Source organism: Propithecus coquereli, unplaced genomic scaffold (assembly GCF_000956105.1).
Source record: "Propithecus coquereli isolate 6110/MARCELLA unplaced genomic scaffold, Pcoq_1.0 Scaffold939, whole genome shotgun sequence".
Lineage (NCBI taxonomy): Eukaryota > Metazoa > Chordata > Mammalia > Primates > Indriidae > Propithecus > Propithecus coquereli.
In genome coordinates, this window is record NW_012155718.1 from 13,050 (window position 1) to 26,256 (window position 13,207).

General features: G+C 56.8%; 1 protein-coding gene across 1 annotated transcript in view; it reads right to left on the reverse strand.

Annotated features, from left to right (window-relative positions):
- Window positions 1–8,142: 8,142 nt before the first annotated feature.
- LOC105826882 (paired box protein Pax-7) overlaps window positions 8,143–13,207 on the reverse strand; it is a gene marked incomplete at its 3' end in the record, with an annotated part of 62,474 nt that continues 57,409 nt past the window's right edge. The window contains exons 6-7 of the mRNA XM_012664889.1: window positions 10,093–10,258; window positions 8,143–8,345 (exon numbers count right to left, since the gene is read on the reverse strand). Coding sequence (XP_012520343.1) covers window positions 8,143–8,345; window positions 10,093–10,258 — 369 coding nt within the window. The remainder of the gene's footprint in view (window positions 8,346–10,092; window positions 10,259–13,207) is intronic.

The following is a 13,207-nucleotide window of genomic DNA, read 5'->3' on the forward strand; positions in this document are numbered from 1 at the left end:
AGGCGACCCTTAACCCAGCTCTTGTTCAGACTCCGGGAGGTGGGCTCGAGACCCCAGATCTCCCAGGAATCCCACTCAGTCCTCTAAGGAAGGAGAAGAGGCCACGGTCATTTCTCTACTTCTCCCTGAATGACAAACATGCCCCAATGTCACCCTGAAAGCCAGGCAATAAGCCAGCCCCCCACCCCACTCCCAGCAGAGCCTACGCACAGGCATGATTCACCCTTCACCAGCAGTCCAGAAAGTTCCTAGTCCTGCCTTTCTCTCCAGAGGGGGTTTCCTGCCTCTCCCCCACCCCCTCACTCCTCTCCACCCAGGAAAAAGGGGTGAGAAAAGCAGAGCCGCAAACACGGGTCTATTTTCACAGGACACAGTTCTGCGCAGGCCTCGTCCTCGCGGGCTGGAGCTGGGCCTCTGACTGACGGGAGCAGGTGGTTTTGTTTGGTGAGGCGCCGCCGAGGGGAAATAACTCGGTTTTTCCCACTGAGGCAGGTTAACCGTGGACAAAGGCAGAGCTGATGTGAGAGCAGGATCTTGGCAGGGTCTGTGCCGCCAGGGGCTGGACGGGCTCTAGGATGCCCAGAGCCCGGGACTAAAGGTGACCATGGGTTCACACCTCTGACCACCCGCCAGGGCCAGATCTCTGAGCCTTGCGGCTCCTCCCTGCCCTGGCACCGGCCTGGCCAGGAGAAAAGGGAAGGGGCCCTGGGAGTGTGGGGGACGCCTGATGAACAGAATGGACAGCAGCCATGTCCCCCAGTTGTCACCCTCGTCAGGGCTGTGACAAGGGGCTGGCGGATGTGGCTTGAGGGGTCTCTGGGAGCTGGGCTATTACTGGGTACAGAGAGCCAGGTGGGGAGGGCAGACACCGAAAAATGTCATTCGGCTTCAGGTCCAAGAAAATCCAGCCACAGACTCCTGGTCCTTTCCATAGACTGAGCGCTGACCCCACAGCTTCGCCATGAGAAATGGATGCGTGGGTGTGTGTGGAGGGGTATGACTCAGTCAGCTCTTCCCTAATTCTGGGAAAAACCGTTCAGCCCATGTCCTTCCAGCTCGAGTCAAACACTCCATCCAACTCATCCTTCCCCAGGGGCCCCCGGGGGAGCCTTCCCCTGCTTTCTGCAGAGAGGGGTGCTACCTGCACCCAGCACCCTCTCTCCCCAGACGGAAGCTAGCAGAACACTGTACATCGTTCTGGGTGGGAAACCGACTCAGGCATTTTCCAGCCACCTGCAGCCCGGGGAGCGGAGAGAGGGCAAGGAAGGAAAGGGAGCAGGCGGGATTGCAGGCAGGTAGAGGCGGAGGCCAGGGCACGGGTGGAGGGGGCGTGGGGAGAATGCAAACTTATTAAGCACCTACTATGTGCCGGGCACTTTATTCAGATTTTCCCTTAGTCCTTACAGCGGCCCCTGAGAGGCAGGGATGATCACCCTGGCTTTCAGATGAGGAAAATGAAGCCCAGAGAGGTTAAGCAAGCTGCCCCAGTGGCACACAGCAATTTCGTAAGTGGCAGGACCAGAACTCCAACTCTGGGCTGCCTGTAGCAGAGGCCAAGCAGTTTCTCTCACCCCAGGCTTCCTCCCACTCTGGGGCCTGAGGAAGAAGCCTCCCAAGAAGGGGACAGCCTGGAAGAGACCCTGACTGAGAAGGTAAAGGGAAGGAAGCTGGCAGCCGGAGAGCCAGCCAGGAAGGGAAGAGGAGGAAGGGCGGGGCGGGGCGCAGAGGAGCGCGTGGCCAGGGTTAAAGCCCCGTGTTCCTACAACCCGCTAAGCCGGAGAAATGAATTCTGATCCCTCCAAAACCCAACCTTGGAAAACGTGCGAGAGAAGGGTCTCCTTTCAGGGGGGCAGGAAATCCTCCACACCTCCTCCCGACGCCCCGGTAATGCCAGGATGTCCCCAATCTGCTTTGAGGAATGGAGAGATTAAGAATAATAAAAAAATTGCAATAAAATATGTGTGAAGGAGGGGGTAATTGTGGACAAACGCAGCATTCAAATTCATTTTTCAGCTCTTTTACACACCATTTCAATCTTATTTTCTGCTTGTTAATGAGATCTTGTTGCCTGGGCTAGGCAAAACCTTCCAATATCAGGACGTAATTGCACATAATTTTCTCTCCTACCAGTGATTTGCATCAGTTTTTTCAAAATTCTGGGCTATTTAACACCCCACAATCCCCCTCCCCATCTTCTTGCCTACAAATCTCTCACTCCCTCCTCCTTCCTCATCCCTGGTCCAGCAAGACTCATTTTAAATGCTTATTATAAACGCAGTGTCGCCAATGAAGGGGCGGGGGACCCAGAGAGGAAGTGCGAGGGGAGAGAGGCGAAGGGAGGCTCCAAAGCCCACCGAGCGAGGGGCCCCACTCAGTACCCCGGCAAGCGAACTGTCCTGGTCTTGTCTTGCTGAGGGTCAAGGAGTGGTGAGGTTCATGGTCAGGCAGATCTGAGTTGGGGTCTCATCTCCACCACTCACCAGCTCCGTGGCCTTCAGCAAGTTACTAAACCTCTCTGAGCCTGTTTCCCCAAGTGTGGGATTGCTGTGGGGTTGGAATGACTTCAAATAGGCAATGTGCTTCCGTGGGATCTGGCATCCAGTAGGTGTTCGGGTGATGGAATGTCTTTCCTTGCTGGGACGGCTCCCCCGGAGGCCTCAGGTGATGCCAGGAGGGTGGCGCCGGGCGCCTGCTGCTGAGACGCATTGGGGGACGCCATTCGTAATCAAAGTAAACCCTTGAGCTTTCTTCCTCCTGGTCTCAGGAAGAAGACGCAGCTTGGTGTTTGGGGATAGGGACTCTGAATGTGGCTCTGCCATTAATTGCCCCTGTGGCCTTGGACCTCGACTTCCCTGTACTGGACCAACCTCCCAGGGCAGACGACACAAGCGCGCAGCGGGCCGGACTGCTGGAGTCCAAGCTCTGCCACTTTCCACAAGTGCGTGCAAGCTGATTGGCCGGATGGACGCCCTGCACAGGAGGGTTTCCTCCACTGTAAAATGAGGGTCGCGAGACAACTGCCAGGATTCAGCGAGTGACAGCGGGTGCAGCATTCAGCCCTGTCTGAGCGTGGACCCCACGTGCGCTGTTGCTGTAATTATTAAACGCACAGGAGGTAGGAGAGAGGAGCGTCCCGAAACAGGAGGGGACAGAAAGGCTCGGTTGGCTGCGATCGTGTTCGGGTGGTTAACTGAGCACTTAGAGAATGTGTCTCATGAGTCCGGTGTAGGGAGGAAACGGAATACATAAATCCCTTTTGTAGGTTCCTCCGTTCTAAGCTCCTGAGAGGAACAAAGGGGATGGTGAACGCGGGACATCATGAAGGAGCACAGAACCAGCGGCAAGACAGAAAGTCCCCTCCCACGATGCAGCGGCAGGAGCCCCCAGACGCCGAGTCCAGGTGCCACTGACCCAACAGGGTGACTTAGGGAAAATCTGGGGAAACTGGGCCCTCTGATAAAGCTGGTGTCTGAAAGTGGTCGGGAGACAAATGCAGCTTCCTCCACTCGGGACACCCCACGCAGGCCCTGAGGAAGCCCCCAGCCAGGGCACCCTGCCTGTAGCCTCCAGCCCAAGGACCCTGGAAACAGCAGAACTTTCCACTGATTCCCGGCTGGTAGGAGCTGCAGCTCCAAGTGACTGTCTGACGCCTGTCTCTGCATCACACTGAGGATGCTCCCAGAGAGAGCTGTGCTTCTGCCGTCAGACGGGGGCGTCTGAGGACGAGGGGTTCGTCTCTTCCATCAGACAATGAGCTCCTGGGACACGGGCTGTCTCCCCCATCAGACTGGGGATCCCTAAGGGCCGGCCCGGTGTCTTCCTTCCCATCTCTGCCCAGGACCCCTAAGAGCGAGCCCTGCTCAGGACTCCTAGACGGGGCTGGTATGAAGGGTGGATCTGTAGCTACCAGAGGACTCAATGTCATTCACGTTACAAAAGGTTCCTTTTGTCCTAGCTGTTTTCTAAGAGTCACTTCCCAAGTAACTGGCCCTCAGCCTGGAGCACAGGGGAGAGAGGGGGCTGGGGTGTGGGCGCCCTCACCGTGGACTCCTCAGGAATGAGGTCTCATGGGCGGGATGCCTGTTCCCTGCGCCTCTCAGGAAGCACGGGGCACAGAGCCAGGGATGCGCACACGCCTGATGCCTAATCATATCCGTCTGGATCTCTGAGGGGTGGGAGGACGATGAGGGAACCACCCCTCAAAGGTGTGTGAACCTCTCGAAAGGTTTTTGCCTGTAAAACCCGGCTCTGCCCTCTGGCCTCTAACCTGAGGTCCTTGGCCTCAGTGTTCTCATCCAGGACATGGGTTGCATGAGCTCTTTCCTCCACCAAGCTGAAGGGGCTGGCCTCCCTTCTTGCTGCCAGCCAAACTCTAAAAGCAGAGCACAGGCGTGGGCATTTCTGAGCATGGGGAAGACAAAATGAGTGGTTAAGATCTCGGGCTCTAGAGACACGGGTTTGAATCCTGGCTCCACCCTCTAGGTGGATTAATGTATGTGAAACACTCAGAACAGGGTGTGAATGTCCTAGGGGCTCCGGAAAGTTTACCTGTCCCTGTCGACACTGGTATTAAACATGCTGCACGACTTGCTTTTTAATTTTGTCTATTCTGTCTGCCCCGTTGTACTGTCAGTTCCAGCAGGACGGGAGGCTTCCTCTCTCTCTGTTCCCTGATTTACCCCAAGTGCCTAGAACAGCAGAATGCCACATAGGAGGCACTCCATAGCCACCGTTATGTTAGTCACCCCCTCAGAGCCAGGGACAGCAGAGCTGAGATGAGTAGATGGCTTTTCTGTGAAATGCCGCCGGGCAGTCTCTCCACGGAGGTCCCGAGCAGCCCCCACTGCCCAGCTGGGTCTGAGACAAGGGACTTGGGTCAACCCACCGGGGAAGCAGGTCTTCCCACGGCAGCAGCACGCCGGCCAGTGGCCTGCTTGTCCCAGTCTGTCCAGGTGCTCTCTACGGCCCCCAACCTCAGCCCCCAGAGGCTTCTGTAAGAACAAAAACACCTTTGAGTTTCGAGAGCCAAAGCCATCGGGCGACGTGTCAGGGACCTGCCGTCCTGTGTAAAGGGATGGCGTGCCAACCCCACAGCCCAGGTGGAAAGCCTTCCCTCTCCTGCTTGCCCAGGTGAGCTGCAGAGAAAGCCACTTCTGTTGAGGGGAGAGGACGTTGGAAGCGCATCTGTCCCTACAGGTCGTCTCCCTACAGATCCCGGCTCAGCAGAAAACCCCGGCCCCGCACCTCCCAAGACCGCAGAGGTGTGCTGAAGATGGCAGGTCCTCCTGCCCAGACAGAGGAGGAGCAGACCTGGCGCGGGAGCTTGGCAATGCCGGGAGCTCCTGCAGAGACCCAGAGGCACCCTCCCCCTCGCGCCCTGCCTGACCCTCAGCCCCAGGTTCACACACGGAAGCACACACGCCTGCCCCCACTGCCCCGCATCTGCCCTCCTCCGGCAGCTGCTCACCTCCTGGGCCCCTCTGCCCCTGTCAGACCCTCCATCTGTCTTCACACCTTTGGTGGGAACCTCTGGGCGGGCCTCTGAGGTCCTCCCGATTCATCATGTCAGCCTCTTGTGAGGAATGGGGTTGGGGGGGGCCTCCCGAGGGTCTCTCGCTTTTAGTTTCAGGGAAACCCTGGGCTGGGCGGAGGGATGAGGGTCCAACTCAGGAACTCCAGGCAAGGATGGAAAACTCGACATCCAACTCCAAAGTTTCCTAACCAGGGGGAAGAGCCCCCCCTAATCTGACTGCTCACACCCCTGGGTCAGTTTCTCCTCTTCTTCCCCCTTCCCCCTTGAATCCCATCCCCCACGCTCTGCAGGCCTGGGGCCCCTTATTTGCTAGGCTCGCCTCTGCCCTGTGACAAAAGTCCTGCTTTGGGGATAAAGCTCAGCCCGCAATGAGACAGGGGTGGGCTGGGGAGGACCCTCGGCCCTGGCCCCGCCTGTGCATACTGGGGCCCGTCTGAAAAGTAAGGGGCTGGCCGCACAGTCTCAAAGTCCCTCTCTTCAGCTTTCCAAGGATGCTCCTCCCAACTCATCTTGTACCCCCAGGCCAGGCTTGGACCACATCCTTAGGCGTGGACACCTTGGATCTCTGCAGGGTCCTCACCCAGCCAGCTTGGAGATGCTGTTGTGTCTGTCTCCCGTCTCGGCTCCGGAAGGCCTGGCCAGTTAGCCCCCAGCACTAATGAGATGGCGGCATGACCTTGAACCCCAAAGACGTCACTTAGGTTCCACTGGGAAAATATTTTGGACTACAGGCTGTACTACACGCGTAGGGTTTTTTCCACCTGGGATACCAGCAAGAGAGTGGGGTGGTCTGGTGAGGACCATGCTGGGACTGACAAGGTCAGCCAAGTCAGCGGCATCACCCCTATAATGTGGGCCCCAAGAAGGTTTGGTGCATCACCACTGGGATCTCTGGCATTCACTCTGTGCCAGGCCTGAGCTAAGTGCTTTTGGTGGATTATCTCATTTAATCCTCAACAACCCTAGAGGTAAGAGCTGGTATGATCCCCATTTCATGGATGAGAAAATCAAGGCATCCAGAAGAAAAGGAATTTGCTCGAGGTTTTCCCTATAAGCAAATGGTGGAACTAAAATGCAACTCGTCCTCAACTACACAAATTAATGGAGGCAAACACCAAGGAACCCGGACAAGCAGAGAATTAACATTCTTGGCAATTTCTTTTCTGTATGGACCAGATAGTAGATATTTTAGTCTTTGTGGGCCATATAGTCTCTTTTGGAAGTACTCAACTCTGCTGCTGTAGCTCAGGGGCAGCCATAAACAGAGGGACTGGTGTGTTCCAATAAAACTTTCTTTACACAAATAGGTAGCTGATGGATGTGGCCCACAGGATGTCATTTGCTGACCCGCTTTGACTGCTTTTTCTTTAGGTAACAGGTTTCCTATGTTAATGATATCGTCCAGGCAATAGCAGGGCAGGAGAGCTAATATTACCTGGTGTCTGTCTTTGTGCCAGGCTCCGGGTTAGGTGCTTCGACCTGTTTGCACATTGCACGGGGCAAGCACCCCTTGCCACAAGGTTAGTAACAGACTCTCTGCTTAATGGGGGATAAAATGAGGCTCACAGATGCCAACTTGCTGAAGACCACCCTGAGCAGTGGAGCTGGGATTTAAACCCACCCCAGAGCTGTCACCTTTACCCCAAATCACAGCTGTTCGGATCAGTCTGCGCCGTCGCATGCAATGCGTTCTCACCACGCATGTGAGGAAGGGGTGTCCCAGAAGATTGCATGCTGGGTAAAACCAGTCTTGGATTTAATTCCTTTCCCCATGGATATTTTGGAGTCTGCTGCAGCTACAAAAACGAGTTCATCATTCCTCAAATTCACTGGGACTTCCAGCATGGCTGAGTCCCAAACCCACCGGTAACCAGCATAAGCCCCAGCGTTATCTTTCTGACTTGATCCACAGCAGGTCCTATGACTTTTCACGGCACCATCAGGCAATGAGCGACTTAACCAGCAACCAATCACAGTCATGCACGGAGTTCCCAAGACCCAATCAGGTCCTGGTCCAGAACCCCATCTGCAGTTCTCTGCACCCACAGGACGTGGTCCTGCCTTCCTCACACTGGCCACTCCTGGTGAAAGGCCAGGAGCACAGGACTAAATCCAGGAAGGACTCCTGGTTCTAGAACAAAACCCCAACCCCAGTCAGCCTCCTCCAGTTAACGGTGCACGGCTTCCACCAATGCACTGCGGGGACATGCCTGACTTTCAGGGACCGAACAGTCTCGAGTTGGATCGCGGGCCTGTTTCACAAGCTCTGTGTGGCCGTCGGGCCAAGAGCACGTCTACAGTCTCTGTTTGTTTCTGGGTGGCAAGAACTATGGAAACCTTTCTCCACATCCAGGTCTGCAGCTTCAGGAACCTAAACCCAGGGCAGTGGATTCCAGACACTGAAAGTGAGGGTGGAAGGGGCACCCCCGCCTCCCACCTAAACTCTCTCGAGTACCCACCAGCCAGTGGTTTCATGGAGACCAGTGAATTCCCAGTGACACCTGTCTTCCCCAGTGGAGAGCCACCCTGGGTCCCCCGGAGCCCTCTCCCTGGCTGGGCTGGTTGGCGTCTGTCGAAGGGACCCTGGGCACAAGGCCGAGGCCGCCTACCTGAGGAGACAGGCCGTTGCTGACCGGGTTCATGTGGTTGGAGGGCGCCGCCGGGTTCATGAAGCTGTCGGAGTAGCTGGAGAAGCTGTGGCGAGCTCCGTACGCAGAGCTGGTGTCGGCGGCTGCGGCGGCCGCGGCCAGCCCACCCTGGTGCATGGTGGACGGCGGCAGGGGCTGGGGCCGGTGCACGGTGCTGCCCCCGTCTGCGGAGAGACCCAAGAGAGGTCCTGAGCCAGTGGCCTCGCCCAGGAGGAAGCTGTGAGCCTTCTCCTCCCAGTCTCCGTCCCTTGGAGGGGAGCGACCACCTTCTCACGCTGCTTGGGGTGAGACAAGCTGGCTCCTGGGCAGGGCACTAGGGCCCAGCCAGGCCTTGACTGACAGCCAGCCAACATCCCAGACACCCCCAGACAACTACACACCCACCCTGTTGCTCACTGCTTGGCGCACAGTAGGTGCTCAATAGGTGTCAGCTGTTCTGAAAGTTGGCCCTTGTTGGGGACTCCTGTCAGTCTACCCAGGCCTGTCCCGTTTTGTGAGCATCGACCCACACCAGGTGCTTTTACAGATGCTGTTGAAGGTGTGAAGCAAGAATGTGGTTCCCATTTTATGGATGAAGAAACCGAGGCTCGATGGGGTTGAGGCACAGGATGGCCAGGCTGGTGGGTGGAGGGACCAGGGTTTGGACAGCCTGACTCTGGGGCCATTTCTGTTCCTCGCCGCTGGGCTGCTACTCTGCTCCGTGGGGGCCCCTCTGTGCAGCCTTCCAGGGGGTGGGGCCCTGCCATCCTCGGCACTGGTTCAACTCCTTATTAAGAATCACAGCGGAGATGGGGCGTGGGGGTGTTCTCTCTCTCCTCGGCCTCCAGAACTGCAGCCTGCCGTCCTTTAAGACGTGGTGTCGTGCGGCAGATATCAGGTAGTGGGATTCTGGTGTGTGCTGGGGTGGGGGCGGGGTGGCAGAATGGGACGGGGTCCAGGGAGGGTGGGTGGGAACCCTTGTCCCCTACAGAGTGCACCATCTCTTCTGGGACTCAGCCTTGAGCTTCTTCCCCTCCCAAGGCCCCTCTGACCCCCTAGCATCTCCCACCCACTCACCCTCTTCCCTCTGCCCACCGCTCTCCAAGGCCGGAAGGGAATCTGACACTTCAAGCCACTGGGCCCAAGTGATGCCTCCTTCCCAGGTGGACCTCAGGGGGCTGGCCCCGCTCAGCCAGCCCAGGGCAGAGCGGAACGAGGGGGGTTGACTCTTCCCCCTGAGGGGGCATCTCTCAGAGGAATCTTCCTCGGGTCCTCGAAGGAGGCAACTTTTATCCCCTCTGAAAATGGATCTTTTGAGAGAGCAGGGCAAGAAAGTGAGGTCCCGGAAAATTATTTAAGCCCCTTTGTAAATTTTTATTGGCACGAATTAGAGGCCAATATAGTCTAAAAAAAATTATCCCAATATTCTCCTGACACACACACACACACACACACACACACACACACACACACACACTCATATCACTGTCATTTAAAAGAAAGCAAAGACTGTGGCTCTACGTGGTCCCAAAGTCCTTGGGGAATATTCTTTCCCTCCAAGGCTGCTCTGCTCAGCACCCTCCGGCAGGTGCTCCAGATCCTTGCTGCTCAAAGCATGGCAAAGGCCCAGCAGCCTGGGCATCGCCAGGGAGCTTGTCAGAAATGCAGAATCCCGGGCCCCAGACCAGTGTTTTAACAAGACCCCCAGGAGATCCGTGTGCTCTTGCCCCTGGGAAGCTCGGTCTGAGCAGGTGCACGGGGGCTGCCGTGCTGACCCCAGCTGGCCCGTTGGCAGGACTGTGAATTTTTTGTCTTAATAGTCTGCCCACATGAAAGTACGAATAGCCCTTGGAAGTGAAAGGAGAGAAAGAACCAGGCGGGGAGGGAGGAAGGGCAGCTGCTGCGATGCCAGGGCGGGCCTGGGCCACTCACCTTGGGAGATGGTGGTGGTGGGGTAGGTGGAGTCCGGCAGCTGGTAGGGGGACAGCGTGGGCATGCCAGTGGGTGGGAAGCCTCCCGGCAGGAGGTGGTTGAACGCCGCCAGCTGGTTGGCCCCTGCCTGCTTACGCCAACGGGCACGGCGGTTACTGAACCAGACCTGCGGGGTGGAGAGCAGAGAATGAAGGACGCTTAGCCTGGCTCCTGGCAGAGCCGAAACACGGCCAGAACCCGTCTCCAAAGCCATCGTGCTCCGATCCAGCCAGCATCCTCCTCCATGGAAGGAAACCCCAGCTTCGTGCAGCATGGGACAGTTTGCAGAGTGACTTTATAGGCACTATCTGATTCTGTCCTCATGACCCCCAGTGAGGGGGGTTTTATCATTATCCCCATTTTACAGATGAGGAAACTGAGACCCAGAGAAAGCGGGTGGCTTGTCCACAGGCCAGGGTGAGTCGGTGGCCCAGCCAGGTCTGCGTGGCTCTCAGTCCAGTGCTCTTTCCCACTGCAGCTGCTCCTTCCCTGAGGGCCTCCTGACCTGCCTGACCATACTTGTTACAGAACACCTTGCTCCTCACCTCCTCCAGGAAGCCCCCCAGGTGGAAGCCACACATCTCCAACCCTCCCGAATGAGATGCACCCTCCACACTCAGGGGTGTAAGCTAGTTCTCCATCTGGAGACTGAGGCCCTAGTTCACTTACACAGCCTGGGCCCCCTTGAAATGGAGGTGTGTGCACGCGCGCGCACGCACACACACACACACACACACACACACACACACACACACACACGGGGATTTATCAATCACTAATGGGAAAACAAGCCCCCATCGCTGAGTCTCCCTTTCCTCCAAGCACTGGGCCGGTGCTTCACATGTCTGCCCACTCCCATTTTACAGAAGGGGAAACCAAGGCTCAGACAGGTCAAATAGTTTGCCCAAGGCCACACAGGTAGTCTGTGACGGATCTGAGGTTCAAACGTAAATCAGTCTGACTTTCCAGAGCCTGCTTCTCTGGATTTGCAAGTTCCCTGGGACGGGCCAGAGAAGGAGGAGAATGAGGGTGCAAGCAGGGGCTGCTTTGAGGGAGCTCTTTTCCACCCTTGTGCTTTGCACACGCTGTTCCCTCTCACCTGAACACTATTCCTGCAGCTGGCTCCTTGGCCTTCAGAGCTCAGCTCAAATGCCTGCTCGCCTGACTCCGACCCCCTAATGGCTGCGTCTAGGGCAGTTCAGGTAGGTTCCTGCCTCTCTCAGGGGGTGGGAGGGGCCTCCTGCTGTGTCCCCTCCCAGGAGCAGGGACTGTTTATTTGTGTCTTGCCCTCCGGCCTCAGCCCCATGGGGTAGAGACTGTGTATTCCTTGCTCCCTGTGATGTGCTCAGTCAGTACTCAACAGACTCATTGAATTAATGATTGGATGAATGATGAATGAATGGCTCTGGGGTATCTTTTTTTTTTTTTTTTGAGACAGAGTCTCACTCTTTTGCCCGGGCTAGAGTGCCATGGCATCAGCCTAGCTCACAGCAACCTCAAACTCCTGGGCTCAAACAATCCTCCTGCCTCAGCCTCTTGAGTAGCTGGCATCCACTACAGGCATCCACTACCACACCTGGCTATTTTTTTTTTTTTTTTTTGGTAGGGAAGGGGGTTTTGCTTTGGCTCAGGCTGGTCTCGAACTCCTGAGCTCAAACAATCCGCCCGCCTCGGCCTCCCAGAGTGCTAGGATTACAGGCGTGAGCCACCACGCCCGGCCGGCTCTGGGGTATCTTTGCTGGGGCTGGGGCCACAAGGCTCAGGTGGGGTCCCCTCCTGGTGGGACAAAGGCCCCACCCTCCCCTGGCATCAGATCACCCAAGCCCCCCACCCCTCTGGAGCACGTCTGCCGAGACAGGGGGCTGGGGGGCAGTCTGAAGTGGGCAGAGGGGGCTCATGTGCCCCTGGTGTCGTTGGTCTTTGCTAGGTCCTTCCTGGGTGACAAAAGCAGTGTCCACTTTCCCAGCTGGATGAACAGAGCAGCCGGCTCTGACTTAGGTGTCACACAGAAAGCAGATGGAAGAGGCTGGCTCCCAGATAGACCCAAAGTCCTGGCTTCTCCCACCTCCGCAGGCCCGAAGGCATCCCCAGGGCTCCTGGGCTAGGGGGAGGCTGGCTGGTCAGACGGAGGGTGCGGGAGCCCCATGAGGAAGGGGCATTGTCTCCCAGCTCTGGCCCAGCCTCCTGGGGCGGGGGCGGGGGTCTCTATACTGATTCAGTGCTTCCAAGAGCGGGCCTCCTGCCAGCACTCACATCCCGATGGTGAGTGATACAGACATGAAATCACCCTGTGCAGGGGGTGAGGCAGTCATTCCCCTCCGGGCCTGCCGGGCTGCGAAAGGGGAGGTCTCAGCTTGGCGCTAAGCATCCTTAGCGCCTTTCCAACACTTGCTAACCTCCCTCTGGAACAGCAGAGGACGTTGCAGGTGACATTTAATCACGCTGTTTTGTTTTCTCTTGTGCATGTTTTTCACAGCTGCCTTTTCTTTACAGGTGTGATGTGCACTTTTATTTTAGAACACACTGATTTCATTACAAAGCAAGTAACAGTATGGACAATACGCAAATGTGGCGAAAATCCTGGAGTGGGTCAGGGAATGGCGTAAGCTACGTGGCAGCTGCTCCCTGGTGTGGGTCATCTTTTCCCTAAAGAGCACTGGCTAGAGTCCGAGGCGTTCTTCCTCCTTCCCTCCCTTTCCTTCCTCTTCCTACTCCTCCCCTCTCTCTTTACCTCCTCCTCATCTCAGACCTTTGCTGGAACTCTTCCCTGTGCCAAGCAAGACACTGAGGACAGAGAGGCGGACAGGACACAGTTCCAGCCCTCAAGCTGCCTGGGCACATGACGGCTGCTTTTCAGTCCAGCGAGCTCAGACGGGTGATGTGCAATGTTCTCTGAGGACGTCAGAGGAGGGGCTTCCAGCTTCACCTCTCAGAATCCAGGGGGACTTCCTGGAGGAGGCGGCATGCCACTGCTGCCAATTCTCTCACCTCTTCTTCCTTTGTTATCCTGTTTCCCTGGGACTGCTTCCATCCCAGCAAGCACCTCCCTTCTCACTAAGTGTGACATGATAGGTGA